The 26476-nt window shown below is 43.1% G+C and overlaps 1 protein-coding gene across 1 annotated transcript in view; it reads right to left on the bottom strand.

Annotated features, from left to right (window-relative positions):
• Positions 1-7582: 7582 nt before the first annotated feature.
• LOC310641670 (LIM domain-binding protein 3-like) overlaps positions 7583-26476 on the bottom strand; it is a gene marked incomplete at its 5' end in the record, with an annotated part of 40432 nt that continues 21538 nt past the window's right edge. Inside the window, 5 exons of the mRNA XM_083364908.1 lie at positions 7583-10831; positions 11636-11751; positions 13646-13766; positions 17142-17322; positions 23704-24016. Coding sequence (XP_083221034.1) covers positions 10742-10831; positions 11636-11751; positions 13646-13766; positions 17142-17322; positions 23704-24016 — 821 coding nt within the window. The 3' untranslated portion in view covers positions 7583-10741. The remainder of the gene's footprint in view (positions 10832-11635; positions 11752-13645; positions 13767-17141; positions 17323-23703; positions 24017-26476) is intronic.

Below are 26476 nucleotides of genomic sequence, written 5' to 3'. Positions count from 1 at the left end.
GCGCCCGAACGCACCTTTCTAGGGGCGGGCCGTGTCCGTCCCAAGCCGAGCCCACGACGGAAATTGCCGAAGGTTAGCGCTAGACGCGACCGAGCTGAATGTTTCTTCGCCACCGCCTGCCTGGCACGTTGCGCAGAGGGGCGGCGGGGGGGGGGGGGAAGGAACGCTCCTCTCACCTACTTGCGCGCATGCTCCGTAGCTTTTCGAGCCAGCGGGGCCGAGAATAGAGGAAAAGACGCGGGGATGGAGGAGGAAAAACTAAAAATAATAAAAAAGCTTAACTGTGCTCTATCGTGTCTTTCAAAACTAAATTTACCGCATCGTATAAAATATATTACATACCAGTGTTTAATTAAACCACGATTTGGTAAATATTTCCTTGTCTCTCTTGCATTTTTATTCATTTGGTTCCCCGCCTGGGATAAAGAGGGCGGATGAAATGTTTTAATAATGATAATGATAATAATTAATAATAATAATAATAAGAAGAAGAAGAAGAAGAAATGCAAGAAGAAGAAGTTGGAAGGGACCTGGGAGGTCATCTAGTCCAACCCCCTGCTAAGGCAGGAAACCCTATACCATTTCATACAAATGGCTGTCCAGTCTCTTCTTAAAAACTTCCAGTGTTGGAGCATTCACCACTTCTGGAGGCAGGTGGTTCCACTGGTTAATTGTTCTGACTGTCAGGAAGTTTCTCCTTAGTTCCAGGTTGCTTCTCTCCTTGATCAGTTTCCATCTGTTGCTTCTTGTCCTGCTTTCAGGTGCTTTGGAGAAGAGCTTAATAAATAAAGTCCCTATATCTGACCTGAGGGGACGACAGAGAATGAGGTGGCTGGATGGAGTCACTGAAGCAGTAGGCGTGAGCTTAAATGGACTCCAGAAGATGGTAGAGGACAGGAAGGCCTGGAGGAACATTGTCCATAGGGTCGCGATGGGTCGGACACGACTTCGCAACTAACAACAACAAAAATGAATATTTTAAGGAAATCAAAACAGAAAATAAATGAGCCGTATATAGTCTCTGGAGTGCATTTGCATTTTTTTTATATTTTTATTTTTTGATGAGAAAATTGTAAAAAAAAAAAAAAAGAGAAATGGAAAAAAAAATTCCTGGGCTTTGTCTTGAATTGGGTTGCCCAATGCCCAGTTTGGTTGGAACTGATCAGCCCTTTATTCCTGTTGCTCCTTTCATTGAATGGAATATACAGAAAAAGCAATTGTGATTTTATTCTTTTGCACATGTTTATTTATTTATTTATTTATTTATTTATTTATTTATTTATTGATGGGATTTATATCCCGCCCTATCTCCCGAAGGACTCAGGGCGGCTAACAACAAAGCATGTGGTTTTAAATAAGGCAAACTGCCCTTTGTGTGTGTCTGTGTGTGTCTGTCTGTGTGTGTGTGTGTGTGTGTGTGTGTGTGTGAGAGAGAGAGAGAGAGAGAGAGAGAGAGAGAGAGAGAGAGAGAGAGAAGAGAGAGAGAGAGAGAGAGAAAGAGAGAGAGAGAGAACAGGCTTGTGCCTACAATCTCTGCTTGTTTTCTGCATGAATCGCAGTGTCACAATGTAAGTAATAACTTCTGCTGAATTAATTGAAATTTTGCAATCTAGGGGGGCCAATACATTGATAACCCCCCAACAATCTTTCACGGTAGGGTTGGGCAACTGTGGCTTCTTTGTGCCCTGTGGACTTGAAGTCCGCAGGTTGTATAAGGAGTCATCTCTTCCACAGATTCAAACTGCTTATTCCATGCCCCGCTCTGTTTTTCTACATCTCTGTTAGAACATCCTAACCTGTGTTTATCAATCTGTGTGTGTGTGTGTGTGTGTGTGTGTGTGTGTGTGTGTGTGAAATTCATAGTGTGGCCTAAGCTTGGTAGATTTAACTCCACTCTTCTCTTCTCAGCTGGTTTGTCCTAAACCCCACAGGATCTTCATGAAGGAAAATTGCAATTTGCAAAATCTTGCATTGCAAATCCTCCCATGGCTGGAATCCTCCCAGGACTCTGGGTTACCTGGAAATTAAGTATCCATCCCAAATATCCTTCTTCCGAGTTTTATTTTCTATACTGGGAGATTCCACCTTTAAAGGAAAGTTTTATTGCATCGTCAGTGTTCTGCCTGAAAACTTCAGCATATTTAAAACTGGTCGTCCTGTGTTATCCATGGGCAAAGTTGCTCAGTCGGTGGAATCTCTGATTGGCAGAAGGAAGAGCTCAAACAAATTTAGTTATAAATGAGGCTTTCTCACTGTGGGTGAATGTGTGCCTTTTTTCCAGTGGCTGCCACAGACGCCTACGCTGGTTTAATTCCAAATATCCTATTTTAGGTGAATACCTGCTTTGTTTAACAAGGGCTGCCAAAGGTGGGCTGCAACGATACAGGGGACCAACAGAGGGCAGCAAAATGACATTAAAAAAACCTGATTTATTCTGCCCTCTAATAGTGGTCCAGATTTTTGCAGCTTAGAACAGGTAACTCTAGTTTAACATAAAAATATGGCCAGTTTGACAAAACATTATAAAGCCTGACAGTGTAACAATTGTTTGTTATACAATTTGAGGCAATTTAACAACTGTTACCAAGAGTGATGAAGATGCCCAGCACATTATTATATAAGAACTCCGTTTTCTTTTTACTGAAAAAGGACATTTTAGCTAATCAAATGAATAAATGGTTGACTATGAAGGGATATGTAAGTATGCATTTAATGACATTGTAATAGGTTAATTCAAATCATTGATGGAAGGCATACTCTGTTATGAAGATCAGGCTTGCAGATTTTTTTTTTAGGAATTGCAAACCCTTGACGCCCAGCAAAGGAGAGAAAAGTTATTCACGTGAAGTATTAGTACAGTTTTATAAAGCCTTAGTAAGAGCACACCTAAAAAGGGACACGGTGGCTCAGTGGGTTAGGACGCTGAGCTTGTCGATAAGATGGTCGGCAGTTTGGCGGGTTGAATCCCGAGTGCCGCGTAACAGAGTGAGCGCCTGTTACTCGTCCCAGCTTCTGCCAACCTAGCAGTTCGAAAGCACGTAAAAAATGCAAGTAGAAAAATAGGGACCACTACGGTGGGAAGGTAACAGCGTTCCGTGTGCCTTTGGCGTCTAGTCATGCCGGCCACATGACCATGGAGACGTTCTCGTACAAGCGCTGGCTCTTCGGCTTTGAAATGGAGATGAGCACCGACCCCTAGAGTCGGAAACGACTAGCACGCATGTGCGGGGTGACCTTTACCTTTACCTTTAAGAGCACACCTGGAATACTGCATCCAGTTTTGGTCACCACATTACAAAAATGATGTTGAGATTTTGAAAAAAAAAGTGCAGAGAAGAGCAATGAGGATAATTAAAGGCCTGGAGACTCATACATATGAAGAACGGGTGCAGGAACTGGGTATGGCTAGTCTAGAGAAAAGAAGGACTGGGGTGACATGACAGCAGTATTCCAATATTTGAGGGGCTGCCACAAAGAAGAGCTGGTCAATTTATTTCCCAAAGCACCAGAAGGCAGGACAAGAAACAATGGATGGAAACTAATCAAGGAGAGAAGCAATCTGAAATTAAGGAGAAACGTCTTAGTGAGGACAATTAACCAGTGGAACAGCTTGCCACCAGATATCGTGGGCACTCCATCACTGGAGGTTTTTAAGAAGAGGCTGGAAAACCATTTTTTTCTGGAATGATATAGCGTCTCTTGCCTGAGTGGGGGGGATGGACTATATGACCTCCAAGGTCCCTTACAGCTCTATTCTAAATGATTGATTGTTATTGGACAAAATTCCCTTTGAAGGAACATGAGAACAGGTGGAATTAATTGGAACGGGCACCCCAGATGTCTCATTGTCAAATTTGTGTTTGAAATCCAGCAGTAAGTAAAAACAGCAGTTTTAAGAATCACCACGATTTGTCTTGATGAGTACTGACTGAAGGTAACCTTGGTGTATGTATAAATGTTAACTGTCAGTGCAGTAAAATGTCACTGTGGACGGCCTCTGTTCAGAAAAATAAACAGTTTTCTGTTCCCTCTTCAGGAGCCTGAAGGATTTCAAACCCTTGGAGTTCAGTTTCCCACCCAAATGTGTGTTTTTTTAATTTTTTTGAAATTATGTTTATATTTCTGCACATCTTAGGTTTCTCCAAAGTTTCCTGTGGTCTCCTGGTGGCATCAGAAACTAACCGTTTGCCGTATTCAGACGCTCTGAATATCAGCAGCCACGGATCAACTCAGCTCACATCTTATTCAGCACTTTTTGAACTGGCCCAGGTTGTCCTCGACATACGACTGCAAATGAGCCCCAAATTTCTGTTGCTAAGTGAGTCAGTTGTTCAGTGAGTTTTGCCCCGTTTTGCGACCTTTCTTCCCGCACTTGTTAATCGGATCGCTGCGGTTGTTAAGCTAGTGACACAGTTGTTCAGCGAATCTGCCTTCCTCGTTGACTTTGCTTGCCAGAACGTCACAGAAAAGTGATCACATGACCCTGTGACCGTCATAAATATGAGTCAGTGGTTAAGCGTCTGAATTTTGATGGCGTGACCATGGGGCTGCTGCAATGGTCTGCAAGTGTGAAAAACAGTCATAAGTCATTTTTTCCCCAGTGCCATTGTAACCTTGAACAGTCACTAAATGAATTGTTGTAAATTGAGGACCACCCTTATAAGGTACACCTTTGGCAAAGCAATGTTAATTGCATGGAGAAAATGATCAGAAATCCTAGGGACATTTTATATCGTTTAACTGGATTTAGTGCAAAGCACAGTGGGTTCTGCCACGCTAACTAAAGATTTTTCCCTGGTTTCAGACTGTTAAATGAGCTGAGAAATAAGGGTGATAAAACCCCGAGAAACTAACCTTTGCAACGTCCGTAAAAAATAAAATAAATCAGCGCAACGGAGTTTCGGAAATCGCAAAGCAATTCAAAAGTTGAAACAATGGTTCCCGTTGCAGGCAAAGCCACAGGAAACCAGGCTGAGCTTCTCTCGCAATTAATTGCTTCCGCTGTATATAAAATTGAAAGTATTGGATATTTTGGTGCGGAAAAAGGATATCCTCAAATGTTATTCTCACTTCCTGACCAAACTCTATTGCAGAAACTTTCACCCTGAATACATTTATAATAAATGATCTGGTGATGACAAAGAAAGGCAGCTGAAACAAAATCCAAGGCTTACTGGAGGTTGTGTTATTCTTTCTTATTGTGTGTGGATTGTTTACATATTTTGACATTGCTACTAGAAGATTCAAGGTTTAATTCTCTGTAGACTTCTGTACTGTCCTGGCAAACATGCATGTCTTGTAATACATAAAGCTACTGGAGATAGGAACTGCTGGGGCTAACAATCTGAAGAAATCACTTTATAAAAAGTAGACACATTGTAATTTGCCCCTGTTATAATCTGATTTTGCTTTCCTCAGTGCAAGCACAGGTAGATCTCAATTTACAACCAGTTGCTTAGCTTTCAAAGTTGGTGGTTCCTTGATTAGGGTGTTGTTTACTTTTTGATGGTTTGCCTGAGTTGGTGGTTCCTTGATTTGAGGTGTTGTTTACAGCTTGGTTCTAGGTCTAGTATGTATGTTAATCTCTTCTTAGGAACCACCAAGAACCTTCCCACCAGCACTGGCAGGGCACGTTCTTGTATATAAACACAGAGCATTCACTCCCTTCTAGCACTGATGATGTTATCTAGTTGGATCATGAAATGTCTGCAAGAAAACCACCAAGATTAGAGAGCACCAAGGACCCCACAGTTCTCCTTCTCCTTCTCCTTCTCCTCCTCCTCCTCCTCCTCCTCCTCCTCCTCCTCCTCCTCCTCCTCCTCCTCCTCCTCCTCTCATCACCCCACTCCCTTTTAGCACTCATGATAGAACAAGATCAGAGAGAAGACCTCGTTGAACGGAAAAACATCAGACAAGAAAGTGTTCTTTTGAGGCTTCAGATTCCAAAGAAGATGTTTATTTGACAAAAGTATTTCTGGCTGTTGAACATTCTTTCTTCTCTCACATAAATTCAGGAGAGAAAGTTCATACTTTTAAAAAAATAGTTTATTAGTGTCGGCACTGATAATCCATGCAAGATATATCAACTCACACTTCATGAATAAACACACTTTGTGCTGAGCAGCTGGGGAAAAAACAAACAAACCCTGGGTGATCTGCTTCAAACCTTATTTAAAAGTAAGGTCACTTGTGGTATCGTACCAATATTTCCGTACAGGTTGAAAAAAAAAGAATCAAAGCGAAACCTTAACAGGACTGCTCTAGAAAGCAAATCACTCAGTCGCAGAGGTTAATAACTTTGTTTAAAAAAATAGCATCTATTATAGGGACGTCCTATCTCAGCCGAGTCCCCAAATCTTTTTTATTTTGTGTTTTAGCACTGAATACAAAGAAAGCTTTAAATGGAGTATATCACTCAAGCTACTGACCCATGAAGGACCAAAGGAATTTCATGGATGGATAGAAGGATGATAGGTAGAAGATAGATAGATAGATAGATAGATAGATAGATAGATAGATAGATAGATAGATAATTTTTAGATTGCAGTGATTAATTGGTCGTGGTAGACTCCCTTTCAGAATTAGGATTTAATGCATTGTCCTAAAGCCAAATGGAAGATGGAAGGCCAGCCACAAATTAATCAGAGTTTTGTCACAAAATTCAATAGGTTCTGGGTTAAGCCCCAGAAGTTTTAAACCGTTTTCTGCCCATTTTCAGCTAGAGTGAAAATATTAGCTACAATAAGTAGGATCGTGTTTCAGTGGATCTGTTAGAATAAACCTCTCTTGATTTCCATGAATATGCTTTCTTCTTAAGGTGATTAAAAATCTAATCACCATTAGAGTTGGATGTCACAGATATAATCTATCGGATCCTCTGAATAGGTTAATAGGCAAATGTTATTATTTGGTCATTCACAGGTACAGTTTTAGGGAGAAAAAGGCGAAAGGTTGAAAAAAAAGTGGTAAAAAAGGATAACAAGTTTAGTTTAGCATAAACAATGGTAATTGCTATAGCTGTCATAAAGATAAAGTTGGTATGTAGCCCTCCCCCCAGTGTTTCTCCTGTTGTAAAACAATGAATTTACTATTTGTCTAGAACTCCTGTTCTATATATTTTTTTTAAAAAAAAAGTTAGTAAGGATAGATGTATGAGATTCTACTCAAATAAAATTTGATCATAAGGAAATATACTAACTAAGCAGCCCAATGTCAAATATCAACAGCCTTCCTGAATGGAATTAGAGACCTAATCTGGAGCAATTAATTTGCTCTAACAAATCCTCTCATTTGAAGAATAAGAATGCAATTATTATTTTTTTGGTTCACATTCTGACAGGGAAACTATATCACATAAGATCTTTAAAGCATGGGTTCCTTTCTTCAGAAGGGTGCTTAGAAACTCTTCAAGTTAAGAGAATACTGTTTTGAAGTGGTTGCCCCTTAAAGAGGGTTGAGTGGTTATACCAGGGGTAGGCAACCTCGGCTCTTTTATGACTAGTGGACGTCAACTCCCAGAATTCCTGAGCCAGCCAAGCTGGCTCAGGAATTCTGGGAGTTGAAGTCCACGAGTCATAAAAGAGCCGAGGTTGCCTACCCCTGGATTATACAGTTCCCAATCTGCTTTCTCTTCTTGTAGGTTGAATGATCTACATATTAGCAACAGGCCTATCCCAGAGAAGATAATAACCATACCGTATCTACAGCATCAGAACAGTCCCTAAAATTCGTTGATGGATGGATCCAATGCTGTGCTGTGCCGTTGCTCTTTAACTACGGTTTGGTGAATACGTCAGAACGGAATAACCACAATGAGTAGGTTCCCACCACAAGGTGTATTCAACTAAAGCTGATCCCTTTTATGACTTAATGCCAGGCATGGATGTTTTCCATAAATAATGTTGTGCTACTTTCGTGCACGAAGCTCACCATCCACAGCTCAGTCTGACTATCCTTCTGCCGGACGCCTTAAATGGAATTGCCTCTTGGAGTTACTGGTGGACTTAACCAGCTGAAGATAATTTGAATTAGAATCCATCTCTGTACTTTGTTAACTCCTCAGATTATAAGGAGCTATGCTATCGCTGGCATGTTACACTAGGTTACTAGCTTGGAAGAGTTAAAAAAAAAAAGAGAAGAAAAATAAAAAGTTTGACCGAAATGCTGCATATTCTTTTAGGAATAATTCTGAACGACATGTTTGTGCCTTCCTTGTTATACTGACAAGATAAGCAAGAATTAAAGTGCTACAGATATGTATAAACAAGAGGTCAGATTTGCTTAACTATCCAAGGCAGGGACTGAAAAAAAAATCGTATACTGTATGCAGAAAAATAAATATTGTACGGTGTGTTCCATTCTTTGCAAAAGACAAGCAGTGTGGGACTGGATTCAGTTCTGGTTAAGCATTTTAAAATCCAGTTAATGCCAGTTCATCGATAAAGCATATTTTGTTCTTCCACAGAATCCAAAAGGGATCTTGGAATAAAGCCTAGAATTTTGAGAAGAAGCCTTTATTTTAGCTTTTAGCCTGAGTTGAGGTGGGGATTCCAGGCAACAGCAAACATTATGAAAAATCAAATGCATTCTTCTTCTCTCTTGTTTCCCCCCCCAAATGAATAATAAATATTGTACATTATTTTAAATAAGAAATAATAAGCTTCCATGCTGGAATATATTGTACGGGTTTAAACGGCTTCTTCTATATGACAGTGTCGTCCTTTCAAATGAGCGCTTAACACTGTTGACAGAATGCGAGTTCTTCTGTGTCTAAATTTAGGATGCTTATCTGAGCAGATATAAGCCAGTGGCTTCGCCATATAAACAATTACCTGATGCTAAAGGATTAAATATCCAAGTACCCAAATGCTAGCCAGAATAAATACACGCTGCCCATCACAAGAGGACAAAAGCTTCAAAAAGTAAATACTTGCACAAATCCTAAATAGCATTTGTTCAAAACCTTTTTTTTAAAAGAAAGAAAGAAAAGAAAAAGAGAGAAAGAAAGAAAGAAAGAAAGAAAGAAAGAAAGAAAGAAAGAGAAAGAAATAAATAAAGAAAGAAAGGAAGGAAGGAAGGAAGGAAGGAAGGAAAAAAGGAAAACTACTCAAGGTTTTGCAGCCTTCCTTTCCCTGTAGCAGCAAACACAACCACGCTGTAGAGATGCTGTCTTTAAAGAATTGCAAGTCTCTCATTCAAGGTCTGTCCGGTGAATAGCACCAGCTTTAACCAGACAAAATGTCACTTTCTTGAAAGCAAGGATTTTCTTTTTTAAAAAAAATCTGGCTATCCCCTCCTTCCCACTCCAAATTGGTCTCTTTATCTTTTTGCAGCTACAATTATAAGGTAGCTCTTCCTAACCATCGACAAAAAGAGATTACCGCCTTCCCTATTACTGATATTACGAGTAAGAGCTTTCAAGCACTCAAAATAAGTGTTCGTGATGGATTATCCGGCTAAATCGTCGTCCATCAGTTGGCAAAGAGTCAGAAATGGAAAGCAAAGACTTCCAGATATCCAAAGACTACAGCTTCTACTAGCAGCTGCGAGTAATCTCAACCAAATTGGAGGGCCTCATCCTTGGGGATATTCATTACATGAGTGTTTCCCCCTTTGTCAGTTGGCTTGATAATGGCACGGTGAACGTACAATTTGACATTTTCTCCTTCCTTCCACAATGGCAGATGAAGGACAACTGATACTCTTCACTCTTCCATGCAATCCTTCTCAACATTTTGCCCAACTCCCCTACCAACGATCAGAATCTCATGGTCCACACGCACATCCAGAGTCCTTTGAAAATCACTTTCTAACAGTTCTACTCTCAGGGGGATGTAGCCAATCTATGAATGAGGCTTAGGAACAGCCATTCACAACTGTCACAACTATGTCCTTGATGAGAAGATTCAGGATGGGGCTGATATTATCCCCAAAGTTTACCAGCTTGGAAAAAGCACATTTTTTTTAAACCCAGAAAAACCACACCTATATACAAGAAAAGCTGGTAATTAGGGACAAATACCAGAAGTTTGTGTTTTTTTTTAGTTGTGTTTGGATTCAAACTTTGATCGGGTCAGTCCTTGGCATGTTTTTAGCTAATTCTATCTAGCCTATAATTTTTTTTAAACCTAAAAGTTATGCCACATCTAAGTAATGTGAAGAAGAGTCACAACATATAACAATGGAATATATTTCTCTTGGCTTGATGAGGAATACTTAACTGACTCATCACAATGGACTCTAAGTTACTTTGCATAATTTGGCACTTTTCAGCTGTGTTCTAATACCAAGAAAGAATTCTATTTTATTTTTTTTAAAACACTAACAGGTTCTCCTAGGCCAGAGGTAGGCAACCTTGGCTCTTTTATGACTCGTGGACTTCAACTCCCAGAATTCCTGCGCCAGGAATTCTGGGAGTTCAAGTCCACGAGTCATAAAAGAGCCAAGGTTGCCTACCCCTGCCCTAGGCTGAGACTATCCTAGTCAATATGCTTACATAGAAACTGCCTCCTTATTTTGTTCATTTTGCTCAAGCATTTGCAGTCCAGGTTGGCTGTTAAGCTATGAATATTTGTGCCAGAAACAGATTTGCACGTACAAAAGCATAATTCAAAGTGTCCATAATTTTGTGACCTCCCCTTCTCCTTCCCTATCCTCAAAAATCCACGGTCATCTATATGTAATTTGTTGAATCAACCTTCACACTTTTTTTTTATTTCATTATTCCCTTCTGCATCTTGCTTTAGACGTTGATGGCGTGGGCGTGCTTCTTGCACAGAGGTTTATCTTTCTTCGAATAAAATGGCTGACCTTCCAAATTGACATGGCAGACCTGCAAACGAAAGATATACAGGAAGGTGGAATTGCGTCAAAGCAGGTGGGACGCTGAGCCCTACATTTCAGTCTGTTCTGCAGAATCAGCAAAGTTAGAGCTATCTAGCATAAGATGTGCTGAGCCCCCCCCCATTACTGATTCAAGCAATGAGAGAAAGAGAGAGAGATGTGCACAAGGCCGATAAGATTCCTTCATACAGTTTCTTTAGGAAATGATTGACTTTGTTATGTATGCAGGCACCTGCATAGCAACAGCCACCAGGGGGCGTTGGCCTGGACAGTTTTCGGCGGGAACCCAGTTTCGGCGGGAAACCTAGGGCCAACCCCATTGGCTGTCCGCTTACCTGGCTAGGTATTTAAGGAGGCCAGGTAGCCCTCATTCCCCAGTTCGCTTCCCCGTCCAATAAAGAGCTGAACTCACACACCGGCTGGCGTCTCTTCCTTGCGTCGGACCCACTACACAATAGACTTGCCTCAAGGAACATCCTTTAAGGTGTTGACATTAAACACACGAAACGAATTTGGGTTTCGATGCAGTCAGTCCAAAATGGTCTACCAAACTGAGATCTGAAGATGATTCAGGTCTACCTCCTGCGAGCTTCCAAGAAGAACCAGAACATGGTTCCTTCTTCATGGTTTGAAGAACATCTAATATGATCTCTTGTCCCTAACAGGTTGGCCATACCTACACAAGGTGTTTGTTTTAGTATAACACACTTAGAGGGCCCCTGGACCCTCTCTTGGGTATCTATGTTTGTGTTAGGTGTTGTGACCCACCCACCAGCCTTGGGAAGATACCTACAGCACAAATGAAGCATGTATCATGCCAGGTGTGACCAAGGGCTTCGATGAACTTGTCTCCAGCTTCAACGGGGAAGTCGCATCCATGACATTTGGTACTGAACAAGGTAACATAGTCTAGAAGAATGCACACCAAAGAGAGAGAGAGAGAGAGAGAGAAAAACAGGTTTACAACACAAAGAGTACTAGGATAAATATATTAACTCCTCTCTTGATTTCCGGTGATGTCATAGACACACACATTTAGTTTTGGGACAAAAAGACAACAGTGGATTTGTAATGCCTTCTTTGAGGCGATGCAAAATGGCGGGTTTATTTTTGGCTTGTCTTCCTCCTCAGCTTTGTGAAGACAGTGTTTGAAATGGGTTGACTTGCCTGGTGTGGCACAATATTTGGAGCATTAGACTAGGAGCAGGAAGAACTAGTTTCGAATCCTGCTGTCTTACAGATGACAAGGGCATTTCGCAACTATGAAAGTAAATAAGGTTGCATGGGGAATTCGTGGGAAGGAGGGCAAGACTAAACATGATCAGTGAGGCATTCTGACATGAAGCAATGCCAGAGCCCAAGCTGCAAATGCAACCATTTATAGAACAAATATTATGTGTTATAAGCTTCTTCCTCTGCACCAAATATTAGCGATGCTAGAGCAATAATGACCTTTTTTTAAAAAAATCTCCGGATTTGGGACACTTTGATTTTTTAACTGAAGGATCTATTTTTTTTATCCAAATATCCTTATTTCTTCTTCTTTTTATCTCTTTATCTCCTTAGGAATGCTCAAGCCGATGGAAGCCAATCTGGCTGTTTGCAAAAAAACAAAACCAAAATAAATTTTATAAAACTCAAACAAGTTTGAGCCTTGGATGAAATGTCAGGACTGAATCTGAAGAAGTTGGGGGGGGGGAATTGCAGGAGTAAGAGAGTGGCATACTACCGTCAATCAAATAGTTTCTGGGAATCAAAAGTTTCCTCTACTTCACATTGTGCTCCTGGAAAGTACCGTATTTTCCGGCGTATAAGACGACTGGGTGTATAAGACGACCCCCTACATTTCCTGTTAAATTATAGGGTTTGGGCTATACTCACTGTATAAGACTACCCCTCTTCCAACGCACACCAAATAAAAATTAAAAAAACATCAGATTTGATTTTAATGTGGTAATTTTAATTCAAATGCTTATGACATGCAGGTACTTAGTAGGAAAACTGTCACTTATAAACATAAGGCTGTTTTTGTCATCAAACATGTAAACATAAAACAGTGCAAGTGGGTTAAACTTTTCCTAATTCACTCTAAAGCTTTCCCTGCGCAGACCAAATGGGTGATCCGCTCCAGGTTTTCCAGCCAGCCCGCCCAGTTCCTGAGTCAAATGTGTCCTTAGAGCTAAGCAGCTGCTCTGACTGCTGCATTCCCCACCTGCCTTTCAAGTTGGGATAGACTGCAGCTGCTCTTCAACTTTAGAAGGAAAGACGCCCAGACCCCAGCCTGTAAAAAAATCACAGACTGCGGCTTCTTCTCCAATTGGTCCCGCTTTCCCTGCGCAGACCAAATGGGAGATTCGCTCCAGGTTTTCCAGCCAGCCCTGTCCCTAAAGTTTCAGCACGCTGCGTATAAGACGACCCTTGACTTTTGAGAAGATTTTCATGGGTTAAAAAGTTGTCTTATATGCCAGAAAATACGGTATCTATGTTAGGCCGGTGAACTCAAACCAGCAGTTGCTTTTCAAAGTCACTGCAAACCAAAGAGGACCCCCCCCCAAAAAAGCCCAAAGTCCTGCAAAAAATTGGGAAAGGGAAAGAGCAAAAGAAGAAGAGGAGGAGATGAAAGCATGATGCAGATTTGCACCAGAGTCATCCCTAACAGAACATGGCTGGACATGAAGACCGTCTGGCAAAGACTTTCCAAGAAGCAAGCATGAAGGTAGAAAAAGGAGGGGGGCTTCCAAGCGGGGGGGGCTTTCTTTGGAAAGATCCAAGGCAATCAACTGATCAAGGAACCTTGCAGCACCTTTCTCACAGTAGGGTTCTCCATCCTCCATGTGGAAGAGGCTGTTTCCAAACGGCTTCCGACAGGCTGCGCAGACGAAGCAAGTGGTGTGCCAGGTTTGCCTCAATGCATGCATCACTTCCTGGAAGAGAAAGGGATGAGGGTGATTTTGCCAAAAAACGTCCTCCTTTTGAGGGGAAGGAACACAGGGAAGGCCAGCTCTTATCCCAACTAACTCGTTCAAGTGATCAACTATTACTTCCTTGTGTCAAGTAAAAATAATATCTCAGCAACTCGTGTGGGATTCCTGTCCAGTCGGTTGTAGGGCACCACGAGATGTTCTTCAGATGTGGTGGACATCAACTTTTATCATGCCCAGTGAAGCAGCTGAGCTGTCTGCGGTTCACTTAGATTTCAGGTGGTTCCTTGTCTTACAACCACAACTGAGCCGAACATTTTGGTCGTGAAGCGAGATAATTGCTAAGCGAGATTTGTCCACTTTATGACCTTCCTTGCCACGGTTGTTAAGTGAATCACTGCATTTGTTAACAAGGCAAGACAAGAAGCAACGGAGGGAAACTAACCAAGGAGAGAAGCAACCTGGAACTAAGGAGAAAGTTCCTAAGGGTGAGGACAATTAACCAGTGGAACAGAAGTTGCCTTCAAAGGTTGTGGGTGCTCCATCACTGGAGGTTTTTAAGAAGAGACTAGACCAGGGGTAGGCAACCTTGACTCTTTTATCACTTGTGGACTTCAACTCCTTAAGTAACACCAGCTGCCTGCAATTAGTGCAGGTTCGCATCCCACCAGGCTCAAGGTTGACTCAGCCTTCCATCCTTCCGAGGTAGGTAAAATGAGGACCCAGATTGTTGGGGGCAATTAAGCTGACTTTGTAATAATGCCGCTGGGGGGGGGGGGCGAAAGCCCTAATAAGCAGGCATATACATAGAATGAAGGCTACTGCTAAGCTTGTAAGCTGCCCTGAGTCTTCGGAGAAGGGTGGGATATAAATAGAATTTAAAAAAAAAACAACTCCCAGAATTCTGGAGTCAGCATGGCTGGTTCAGGAATTCTGGGTATTGAAGCCCACAAGTCCTAAAAGAGCCAAGGCTCCCTACCCTGGACTAGACAGTCACTTGTCTGAGATGATCTAGGTTCTCCTGCTTCAGCAGGAGGCTGGACTAGAAGACCTCCAAGGTCCCTTCCAGCTCTCTTCTGATCGATCGATTGAATTTGACTTCTCCGTTGACTTTATTTATTATTATTTATTGATGGGATTTATATCCCGCCCTATCTCCTGAAGGACTCAGGGCGGCTCACAATAAAACATATAATAAGTACATAAATCAAGATAAAATGAAAATTGAGAACATCAGTGCAATAAAAAATTAGAGAATTTTAAAATGAATTAAAAATACTAAATATAAATTAATTAAAATGCCTGTCAGTCTAGGTCAGCTTGGTGGAACAGGTGTGTTTTGAGGCCGCGGCGAAAGGATTGGAGGTTTTGGGCTATCCGAAGCTCAGGGGGGAGCTGATTCCATAGGGTTGGTGCTCCCACAGAGAAGGCCCTCCCCCTGGGGGTCGCCAGCCGACATTGCCTAGCTGACGGTACCCTGAGGAGGCCTTCTCTGTGTGAGCGTACTGGACGATGGGAATTTGTTCCCGGCAGCAGATGGTCCTGCAAGTATCCCGGACCTAAGCCATGTAGGGCTTTAAAGGTAAGTACCAACACCTTAAATCTCACCCGGAGGGCAACTGGTAGCCAATGCAGCTCACGCAGGAGGGGTGTAATATGGGAGTATCGGGGAGCTTTGCTTGTCAGAAGGTCACAAAAGGTGAATCACCTTAGCCCGGGATGCTGCAACCGTCATAAATACGAGCCAGTTGCCAAGCATTCAAATTTTGATCACACGATCGTGGGAACACTGCAATGGTCGTAAGGGTGAAAAACGGTCATACGTGGTAAGTGAAGGACTGCCTGTATAGTCTAGCACTTCAGGAAAGCATCAGGAGAAAGAGGAAGGTGATGTGACTTTAAAGAGTATGCTTCTGCTGGATGTTCTTAATCTAAAGGATATCGGGGGCCGATATCCCCATGGGAGAAAATTTGAACTGGAAACCTAGTACTTTGTTAGGTATTTCCATGTCTGCTTAAAACACAGAAATGTCAATTGTGGAGATTTAAGTCATCTAATTCTAAACACACCACATTGAAGTAAGGTAAAGGTAAAGGTAAAGGTTCCCCCGCACATGCGTGCTAGTCGTTTCCAACTCTAGGGGCCGGTGCTCATCTCCGTTTCAAACCCGAAGAACCAGCGCTTGTCCGAGGACGTCTCCGTGGTCACGTGGCCAGCATGACTAGACGCCAAAGGCGCACGGAGCGCTGTTACCTTCCCACCGGAGTGGTCCTTATTTTTCTACTTGCATTTTTACGTGCTTTTGAACTGCTAGGCTGATTCAAATGACCAGGGAAAAATCAGAACTGGGATAATTATGTGTAACAGGACTTTGCTGGCCACCTCTAGTTACCTATTGAGCAATTTGTTTATGAGGTCCCTTCTCTCTACATTTTTGAAATCCCTAGTTTCCAAAGTGTTACCTAATTTAACCTGACATTCCTGATGTATCACTGGTGAGTCACCGTTAGTAAGTCTAATTAACTCAAAATGAGTGTTTGCATAGCAACCTAGATAATCAGTTTAGGTTAAATCTGCAGGTCATCCTGCTTAGTTTATGGGAAGGTCGATAAAGGAAAAGGGACAGTCTGTGCTCAGCATCTCACAGCAGATGGAAGCCAAGATCTGCTGTGAAGCTCAATTGAGGAGCAGCAGATTATTTTTTCCATTTCTAAAAAAGGTAAAGTTTCCCTCACACATGTGTGCTAGTCGATTCCGACTCTAGGGGCCAGAGCTCATCTCCGTTTCAAACCCGAAGAGCCAGCGCTTGTCCGAGGACGTCTGCGTGGTCATGTGGCCGGCATGACTAGACGCCAAAGGCGCACGGAACACTGTTACCTTCCCACCGTAGTGGTCCCTATTTTTCTACTTGCATTTTTACGTGCTTTCGAACTGCTAGGTTGGCAGAAGCTGGGACGAGTAACAGGCGCTCACTCTGTTACGTGGCACTCGGGATTTGACCCGCCAAACTGCCGACCTTCTGATCGACAAGCTCAGCGTCCTAACCCACTGAGCCACTGCGTCCCTTTCTAAGCCACAGTCTATTCTTCTGCCTTTCCTAACAGGTCTGGCCCATGTTCATGGACTGATGGAGGTGACGAGACTTTCAGAGACCTTCTGGTGCCCACCGTAAGTGAAATTTTACAACTGGAGAATCACCAGATCTGGGCTTCAAAAGGGTAGGTGTCCATTGCGCAATAGCAGAGCGCTAGAGTTCTCTTTATCTCTTCACTACTCCCTGAAAGTCATTCCAATTCTTGCAGCCCACATCTGGCAGCTTGGCTCTCCTCCTAGACCTGATTTGGCCAGGATTGCTCCATGTTTGCTTGTGGACTTACCCCCATGATCTTGGTATGGCATCTGGCACAGGTCGGGGCAAAGAACTGTTCATAGCAGTGCTCACAGTAGACGCTGTTCTGTTCCTCCACAAAACCCACATCAGCCAAGGAGGTCTTGCAATAAGCACAGTTGAATTCCTCAGGGTGCCAGGACCGACCCATGGCTACTAAGAAGGGTCCTCTGTAAGAAGGAATCAAACACATTTCAAAGAGATATTGCTCTTCTAGGTAAAGGTAAAGGTTCCCCCGCACATGTGAGCTAGTTGTTTCCAACTCTAGGGGCCGGTGCTCATCTCCGTTTCAAAGCCGAAGAGCCAGCGCTTGTCCGAGGACGTCTCCGTGGTCACGTGGCCGGCATGACTAGACGCCAAAGGCATACGGAACGCTATTACCTTCCCACTGGAGTGGTCCCTATTTTTCTACTTGCATTTTTACGTGCTTTCGAACTGCTAGGTTGGCAGAAGCTGGGACGAGTAACAGGCGCTCACTCTGTTACGCGGCACTCGGGATTCAACCCGCCAAACTACCGACCTTCTGATCGACAAGCTCAGCGTCCTAACCCACTGAGCCACACTGCATCCTTACATTTATCCCTGGCTTTTCTATCCCTTGCTCACATGGGTCTGTCCCAACGACTCCTAGGAATTAGTCTCATAAAACCCAGAAAAACCTCCACAAAGACTGACCAGTTCAAAGCTTTTTGAGATAGATTCCGTGGCCCAAAGTATAAAACGCCATTTCATTTATGCTACTTTGTGTAAGGGAAGAGCAGGCAGAGCTGGGGAGACAGAGTTGAGTGCCTCATCGGCTCAGAGTCATTACATTCCCACAAACATCCAAATCCAAACCCTCTCGAATTCCATTGACTCTTATGATGATGTAAAAAAGATGTTGAGACTCTAGAAAGAGTGTAGAGAAGAGCAACAAAGATGATCGGGGGACTGGAGGCTAAAACATATAAAGGTTGCTGGAATTGGGTATGTCTAGTTTAATGAAGAGAAGGGCGAGGGGGGACATGATAGCAGTCTTCCAATATCTCGGGGGCTGCCACAAAGAAGAGGGGGTCAACCTGTTCTCCAAAGCACCTGAAGGCAGGACAAGAAGCAACAGATGGAAACTGATCAAGAGAGAAGCAATCTTGAACTAAGGAAACATTTCCTGACACGTAAAACAATTAATCAGTGGAACAACCTGCCTCCAGAAGTTGTGAATGCTCCAACACTGTGAATAGAATAAGAATAGAATAGAGCTGGAAGGGACCTTGGAGGTCTTCTAGTCCAGCCCTCTGCTCAAGCAGGAGAACCTATACTGTCTCAGACAATTGAATGTCCAGTCTTCTCTTGAAAATCTCCAGTGATGGAGCACCCACGATTTCTGGAGGCAAGCTGGTTAATTGTCCTCACTGTCAGGAAGTTTCTCCTTAATACCAGCTTGCTTCTCTCTTTGATCAGTTTCCAGACCTTGTTTCTTGTCCTGCCCTCTGGTGCTTTGGAGAATAATTTGACTCCCTCTTCTTTGTGGCAGCCCCTCAAATGCTGGAACACTGCTATCATGTCTCCCCTATTTCTTCTTTTCTTTAGACTAGCCAAGCCCAAGTCCTGCAGCTGTTTTTCATATGTTTTAGTTTCCAGGCTTTTGATCATCTTAGATGCTCTTCTCTGAATTTTTTCCAAATTATTATTATTATTATTATTATTATTATTATTATTATTATTATTATTATTATTATTATTATTATTATTATTATTATTATTAGCCTTGGTGGAGCAGTGGGCTAATGCCTCCTTAAGTAACACCAGCTGCCTGCAATTAGTGCAGGTTCGAGTCCCACCAGGCTCAAGGTTGACTCAGCCTTCCATCCTTCTGAGGTAGGTAAAATGAGGACCCAGATTGTTGGGGGCAATTAAGCTGACTTTGTAATAATGCCGCTTGGGGGGGGGGAAAGCCCTAATAAGCAGGCATATACATAGAATGAAGGCTATTGCTAAGCACATTGATTTGTGCTTAAATTGTAAGCCGCCCTGAGTCTTCGGAGAAGGGCGGGATATAAATGGGATTAAAATAAATAAAAATAAATAAAAAAATATTATTATTATTATTATTATTATTATTATTATTATTATTATTATTATTCATTGTGGTCAGCCAGATGTTCAGACTGCATTTGCCATTTTTGTCTACCTATGGAGTCCTTTCCAAGGACCTGAGTCGCAGGATGGAAGCAGTTCCTAGCAATGGCCTTTTGCCATTGACTAATGTTGAATTTGTCAATGCCGATGATGGTGTCCAAGTGGTGCTCCACTTGTTTTGGGATTGCACCCAAGGTGCCTATTACTATTGGTACTACCCTTGCTTGCCTTTGCCACAGTCTTTCTATTTCTGTTTGTAGCTCTTTGTATTTTGTTATCTTCTCCGGTTCTTTCTCATCTATTCTGCTGTCTCCAGGCACTGCCACGTCCACTATCCAGACTTTTTTGTCTTTCTTATTGACAATTGTTAAGTCCGGAGTCTTATGTTGCAGGTGCTTGTCTGTTTGAATTCTGAAGTCCCGGGGCAGTTTAAGTTATTACAGGAAGCTGCAGTTTCTTGGTGTATTTTGCAAAGTTTGTGGACATAGTTCCCAGTGCCCCGATGACAATGGGTATCACTGTTACACGTTTCATCCATAATCGTGCAGTTTCGATGGCCTGGTCGTGGTATTTCTTAATTTTTTCCAGTTTTTTTCCCTTCGACTCTGGCATCCCCTGGTGCAGCAATATCAATCAGGTGTTGTCAGAGTCAAAGAAAAAGAACTGGAAAAAAAGTTATGAAATATCGCAACCTGGCCATCGAAACTGAGCGATTATTATTATTGTTGTTGTTGTTATTATTATTATTATTATGCACCAATTTAGTGTTGAACTTTAGTTGACTAGATGCTTATGTATAGGCTTGAATAAATCTTCCGTGCTGCAACCTAGTGGATGGTCATGATTCTTTCCATCTGGCATAGGGCAGAAGCAATTCAGTCTGCATTTGGGGTGAAAACTAGGGGGAAGGGTGTAGAGAGAGGGTCAACCAAATTTATTTATTTATTTTATTTATTTTAATTCCATTTATATCCTGCCCTTCTCCGAAGACTCAGGGCGGCTTACAAGCTTAGCAGTAGCCTTGAATTGAACCCGAGACAATGAGATTTCATCAATCATTATCATTCTGAATGGCCTCTGCAGGATTTCAGAAGGAGGGTTCCAGCACCACCAATCACAACCACTCCTTAACAGATTTTATTTTTTTCAGGGGAAAAAAACCAACCCTGATAATATAGTGGGGAAAAATGTTGTTAGTTGCGAAGTCGTGTCCGACCCATCATGACCCCATGGACAATGTTCCTCCAGGACTTCCTGTCCTCTACCATCTTCGGGGGAGAAATTATGGAGTAAAAAAAAGAAGAAGACAATATCAAATCATTCCTCTATAAAATTAATAAGGCGGAGGCACTGCATGAGAAAAGCCATCTCTGGAAGTACCCACTGGGTTTATTTTACGTAGACAGATATTCTGTCTCTATTTTAGTATAGCTGTCCCCGTTTACAATTGTCCCCTGAATACAGATCTCATGTCTTTTGTCACCGGTGTCTAAGCCATGCAGGCTTCTGCTGTGATGAATTTGCTCCTCGAAAATGTCACAGCAATCTTGGTTCAGAGAAAAACATTATCGTGAACTACAGCTCCTTGCAGAGACGCCTTTTAGATTAGTGATTGTACGGTATCTGCACACTGTTGTGCTGAGCTTGAAAGTTAGATCCAAGTTCCATTGAAGAGGCTACAATCTATCAGGCTGAGCAAACCTGGAGAATTTACACCACAAAGAGACAAAGGTCCTTCCCAATGTATATTTTAATGAGTCATTGATTTCATTAGGACTTAAGCAGACAGATATCCTTGAATATTTATCGGCCTCAAAGAAGGCGGGGGGGGGGGGAAGCAGACACTCCTATATCAGGACTCTTATTCTTTGCCTGGAGCCAAACACGTCTGTTCTTTGGCTTGTGTTGCAAATGTGCTGCAAAATGTTTGATTCCAGGAAACGTTACTGCCTTAAGGAGTATCCCAGAGGTGTCACCTGATCTGTTCTGAAACATCCTTTTTTTTCGGGTGCAAACTGTGGCATGCTTCTCCTGGGTGACCAATAGGCAGCCATGTTGGTTGCAAAAGAGGTTGCCTGTGGGGGTTGGTTCCCAGACTGATACAGATCCAGGAGATGGTTCTGCAGACAGCCAGGTGGTGATGAAAACATCCACCTCCTCACCATCTCAGGACGCTTGTTGGGAAGAGATTCAGAAAGACTTTTCCTTTTTGCCCATGGGAGTACATTGGTTGTAAGCAGGAAATAGTTCAGCTGCTGGAATTCTTGGAATTCCATCCATTTCTTCTCAACAAATCTTGCTAAAAAGAACTCTATGGGAAGGGAGCTTGGGGGAAAACATCTTGGTTTTAAGTCTATGTCAAGGAATAAGAGAAGAGACAAGAGGAGAGGAGAGGAGAGGAGAGCACAGGAGAGAGGGAGAAAGGAGAGGCGAGGAGAGGGGAGAGGAGAGGAGAATGCACAGGAGAGAGGGAGAAAGGAGAGGAGAGGAGAGGAGAGGAGGATGCACAGGAGAGAGGGAGAAAGGAGAGGAGAGGAGAGGAGGTGAGCACAGGAGAGAAAGGAGAGGAGAGGAGAGGAGAGGAGGAGAGCACAGGAGAGAAGCAGAAAGGAGAGGAGAGGAGGATGCACAGGAGAAAGGGAGAAAGGAGAGGAGAGGAGAGGAGAGGAGAGGAGAGCACAGGAGAGAAGCAGAAAGGAGAGGAGAGGAGGATGCACAGGAGAAAGGGAGAAAGGAGAGGAGAGGAGAGGAGAGGAGAGGAGGAGAGCACAGGAGAGAAGCAGAAAGGAGAGGAGAGGAGGATGCGCAGTAGAGAGGGAGAAAGGAGAGGAGAGGAGAGGAGGATGCACAGGAGAGAGGAAGGAGAGGAGAGGAGAGGAGGATGCACAGGAGAAAGGGAGAAAGGAGAGGAGAGGAGAGGAGGAGAGCACAGGAGAGAAAGGAGAGGAGAGGAGAGGAGGAGAGCACAGGAGAGAAGCAGAAAGGAAGAGAGGAGGATGCACAGGAGAGAGGGAGAAAGGAGAGGCAAGGAGAGGAGAGGAGAGGAGAGGAGGATGCACAGGAGAAAGGGAGAAAGGAGAGGAGAGGAGAGGAGAGGAGAGGAGAGGAGAGGAGAGCACAGGAGAGAAGCAGAAAGGAGAGGAGGATGCACAGGAGAGAGAGGAGGGAGAAAGGAGAGGAGAGGAGAGCACAGGAGAGAGGGAGAAAGGAGAGGAGGGGAGGGGAGGAGGGGGAAGGGAGGGAGAGGAGGGGAGGCAAGAAGGGAAGGGAAGAGAAGAGGAGAGGAGAGGAGAGGAGAGGAGAGGAGAGGAGAGGAGAAGAGAAGAGAAGAGAAGAGAAGAGAAGAGAAGAGAAGAGAAGAGAAGAGAAGAGAAGAGAAGAGAAGAGACCAGATGCTAACAATTACGATGAAGTTTAGTTGATCATCAGAATTGAGAAGATGGAGCCATATGTGTTTATATGGTCTAGATGTAATAAGTTTTAACAATTGAATTAACTTTATTTTAATGTCGTATAGATCCTCTTTTCATTTTTCCTTACTTTTTTTTCCTTTATGATTTATTTCTTTCGATCACTATATAGTTTCTTTATTGTACTAACATTGATGTGGTCTTTTTTGTTTCACTAATAAAACTTGCTTTTTTTAAAAAAATCAATAATCAAATACAGGAGTCTTTGCTGATTTAAAACATAAAATCTGATAATGTTCTATTTACAGCAGGAACAGAACATTGTTTTGGGGGATTACATACAGCCCAGCCTCAAGATGTAGATCATCCTAATAACTTCCATTCTTCTAGGAACCCCTTAACTCATTCATTTCCTCCAACCTTAAAGAGAATGTATGACAGAGAACTGTATGACCCCTAGTAAACATTTTGGTTTCTCCAAACTGGATCCCATCAGCTGTGTTGGACGTCATTAGCCCTACTATTTGGAGATGATGGATCTTAGCAGTGATCAGATTGGGGGAAAATGTTAGCCATCTTCAGCGTCCACCACAAATTGAGAATGTGACCTGAACAGAGTTTGTGCTTTCCAAGAGCTGAATGTGTACAGGTAGACACTGTACACAAAAGATAAGCTTTCCTTTAGGGAAGCTAATGTCAGGTCAAAAAAAGAAAAACCAGGATCATAGGTTAAGATGCAGCCCAGAAAGATTTATTGCTCAAGCCTATACACAAGATTCTAGATAACTAATGGTCACCACTAAATTGCACTAGATAAGGGCCAATGGAATTCAAGGGGGCTGGACTTGGATCTCTCATGGCAACGTGAGGACTCTAAAGTCTAAACTGATGGTACCTTTAACTCCGCCCCCACCAGCTCTGCCTGCTTCTCTCCTACAGATGGTCCACCATCTTTGGTCTCCGGCATAAATGTAACTGCACACCACTGGGAATCCTTCCCACTGAATAATGCAATGGGCGTACCTGATGATGCTGTTACAATGTCCACAGAGCGGAGCTCGGCTACTGGCGGGGCAGCGTTCTGCTCGTTGGATTGTTCCCCGGGCGATAGCAGGAGCCTGGACGGACGCAGGAATCGAGGGAGGCGGGGCAGAAGACGGAGGCACTGGGGCACCCTTTGGAAGAACCTGTTTGGTGAGGGTGGTTGTTGTCTTCCCAGGAGCAAACTTTTGGGAGAAGGAGTCGTCCGTCACCCAGGGGGGACGGCTTGCAGGCTCAGCTTGGCTTGGAATATAGGTATGTGTGGACACCGATGGTGGGGCGGGGGCCGGAGCTGCTGTAAATGAGAAATTTGGCACTTAATAATCCTCATTTTCATTTCTGCAGATTGCAATATTTCTCAGGACGTTCTCCCTCACACCTGAGCAGCCTCAGATAATCTTAACTCGGCTTAGCCTGCTTTCGAAGTCTGATGCTGGAGTAGACCTGAGATATTGGGTAATCCTCTGTCTTTAGAGTCAAACAAATGGCAAGAATCCTTGTTTTAGTTTCTTTTGGCTATCTGCAAGTAGTTTTGCTGCTAACCTTCACTAATTTCAGCAGTTAATGCTGCTCTGAGACAGGGGTAGGCAACCTCGGGTCTTTTATGACTCATGGACTTCAACTCCCAGAATTCCTGAGTCAGCTATGCTGACTCAGGAATTCTGGGAGTTGAAGTCCATGAGTCATAAAAGACCCGAGGTTGCCTACCCCTGCCCTGACAGAATGAGGTAGCACAGGTAGTCCTCAACTTACAACAGCTTGTTTAGTGACCATTCAAAGTTACAGTGGCACTGAAAAAAGTGACTTATGACGTTTTTCACACTTGCAGTATCCCCATGGTCATGTGGTCAATATTGAGAATCTGCGCAACTGATTTATATTTATGACGGTTGCTGTGTCCCGTGGGTCACCTGGTCCCCTTTTGCGACCGTCTGACAAGCAAAGTCAATGGGGATGCCCAATTCATTAACAACCATGTTACTAATTTAACAGCTGCAGGGATTTACTTAACCATTGTGGCCAGAAAGGGCAAAACCCACTTAACAAATGTCTTAAAAGGTAAAGGTAAAGGTTCCCCCACACATGCGTGCTAGTCGTTTCCAACTCTAGGGGCCGGTGCTCATCTCTGTTTCAAAGCCAAAGAGCCAGCGCTTGTCCGAGGACGTCTCCGTGGTCATGTGGCCGGCATGACTAGACGCCAAAGGCGCACAGAACGCTGTTACCTTCCCACCGGAGTGGTCCCTATTTTTCTACTTGCATTTTTACGTGCTTTCGAACTGCTAGGTTGGCAGACGCTGGGACGAGTAACAGGCGCTCACTCTGTCTTAACTTAGCAAAAAAAAATGAGCTCAGTTATGATTGTAAGTTGAGGATTACCTGTATCCAAAGAGGAGGCCTAATGTAATGGGCAAGAGGAATAACCTCAAGGAACAGTAGGAAGAAATATAACAAAAGACAAGAGATAAAAGAAATCTGACTCGGGCCTCGAACTGAGAAAGCACCTCTGACTTGATTTTCTCTAGTTCTCATGAAGATAAAAATAATATTAGCATTAATATCTCTGGTTTCCAAAGGGACGTGGTGGCTCAGTGGGTTAGGACGCTGAGCTTGTCGATCAGAAGGTTGGCAGTTTGGCGGGTCGAATCCCAAGTGCCGCGTAACAGAGTTGAGTGCCTGTTACTCGTCCCAGCTTCTGCCAACCTAGCAGTTCGAAAGCACGTAAAAATGCAAGTAGAAAAATAGGGACCACTACGGTGGGAAGGTAACAGCGTTCTGTGCGCCTTTGGCGTCTAGTCATGCCAGCCACATGACCACGAAGACGTCCTCGGACAAAGAGCTTTGAAACAGAGATGAGCACCGGCCCCTAGAGTTGGAAACAACTAGCACGCATGTGCGGGGGAACCTTTACCTTTACCTTAACCTATCTCTGGTTTCCTAATTTGATCTACCTTGAAAGGACTAACTCTCTTCCATTACCTGCTGGAAGTTGGGTATAACATAGCCCCTGAACATGGAGGCTCCCTTTGGCCGCTGGTTAAGTGGACCCATGTTTTATGAAAATGACTGATTTTTCCCCCCCTGGTGAAATGAAGTAGAGATCGTGTGGCAAATTCAGTCGTAAGCAGAAAGCTGTGCTCAAACATCAGCCCGCAGCTTTCAGGACTTCATAAGCTCCAAAAGACAGAGAATTTGCAAACTAATCCTGGACTGCGTGCTCTAGCTTTTAATAATAAATTTTGGAACCTAGTCTTTCTCTATTCTTCCTTCTGTTTTATGTTTAAAGGAAAACTTTCTTTTAATTTCCCGTTTAGCTTTCTTTCATTCCTTCATACCGACTCCAGTGACTCATTCCACTCCCACCTTACCCCAAGGCCTCATTCCTTCGTACGAATATATTAAAAAATAATAATAAAATAAACCTTAAAAATCTATAAATGGAGGCCTTTCCTTGCTCCCAAGCTCCTGATGCCTTATATTAAGTCGCTCAAAAGTTTTTGGAGGCAAATATCTTCTTGTTTAACTCAGAACGCTAGCTTTAAATGTCCCAGTTGCTTTGGTATCTATATCTCAGTGTAAACTATATAGAAATAAATAATCTTGAGCATCTCAAGAAGAAAGAGATGTATATACCTGTACTTTCCTGGGCAAGTTGGTGAATTTCAGACAAGTAAAAAACAATGAACAACTCAGAGAATGCAGCATTTTTTTTTTAAAAAAGGAATATCCTACGTAACGGTTAAGTGAAGCTCATCCC

The sequence above is a fragment of the Vipera ursinii genome (genome assembly GCF_947247035.1).
Source record: "Vipera ursinii genome assembly, chromosome: 5".
Classification (NCBI taxonomy): Eukaryota; Metazoa; Chordata; class Lepidosauria; order Squamata; family Viperidae; genus Vipera; species Vipera ursinii.
The sequence above is the reverse complement of the archived record's forward strand: the minus strand, read 5'-3'. Positions and strand labels throughout refer to the sequence as shown.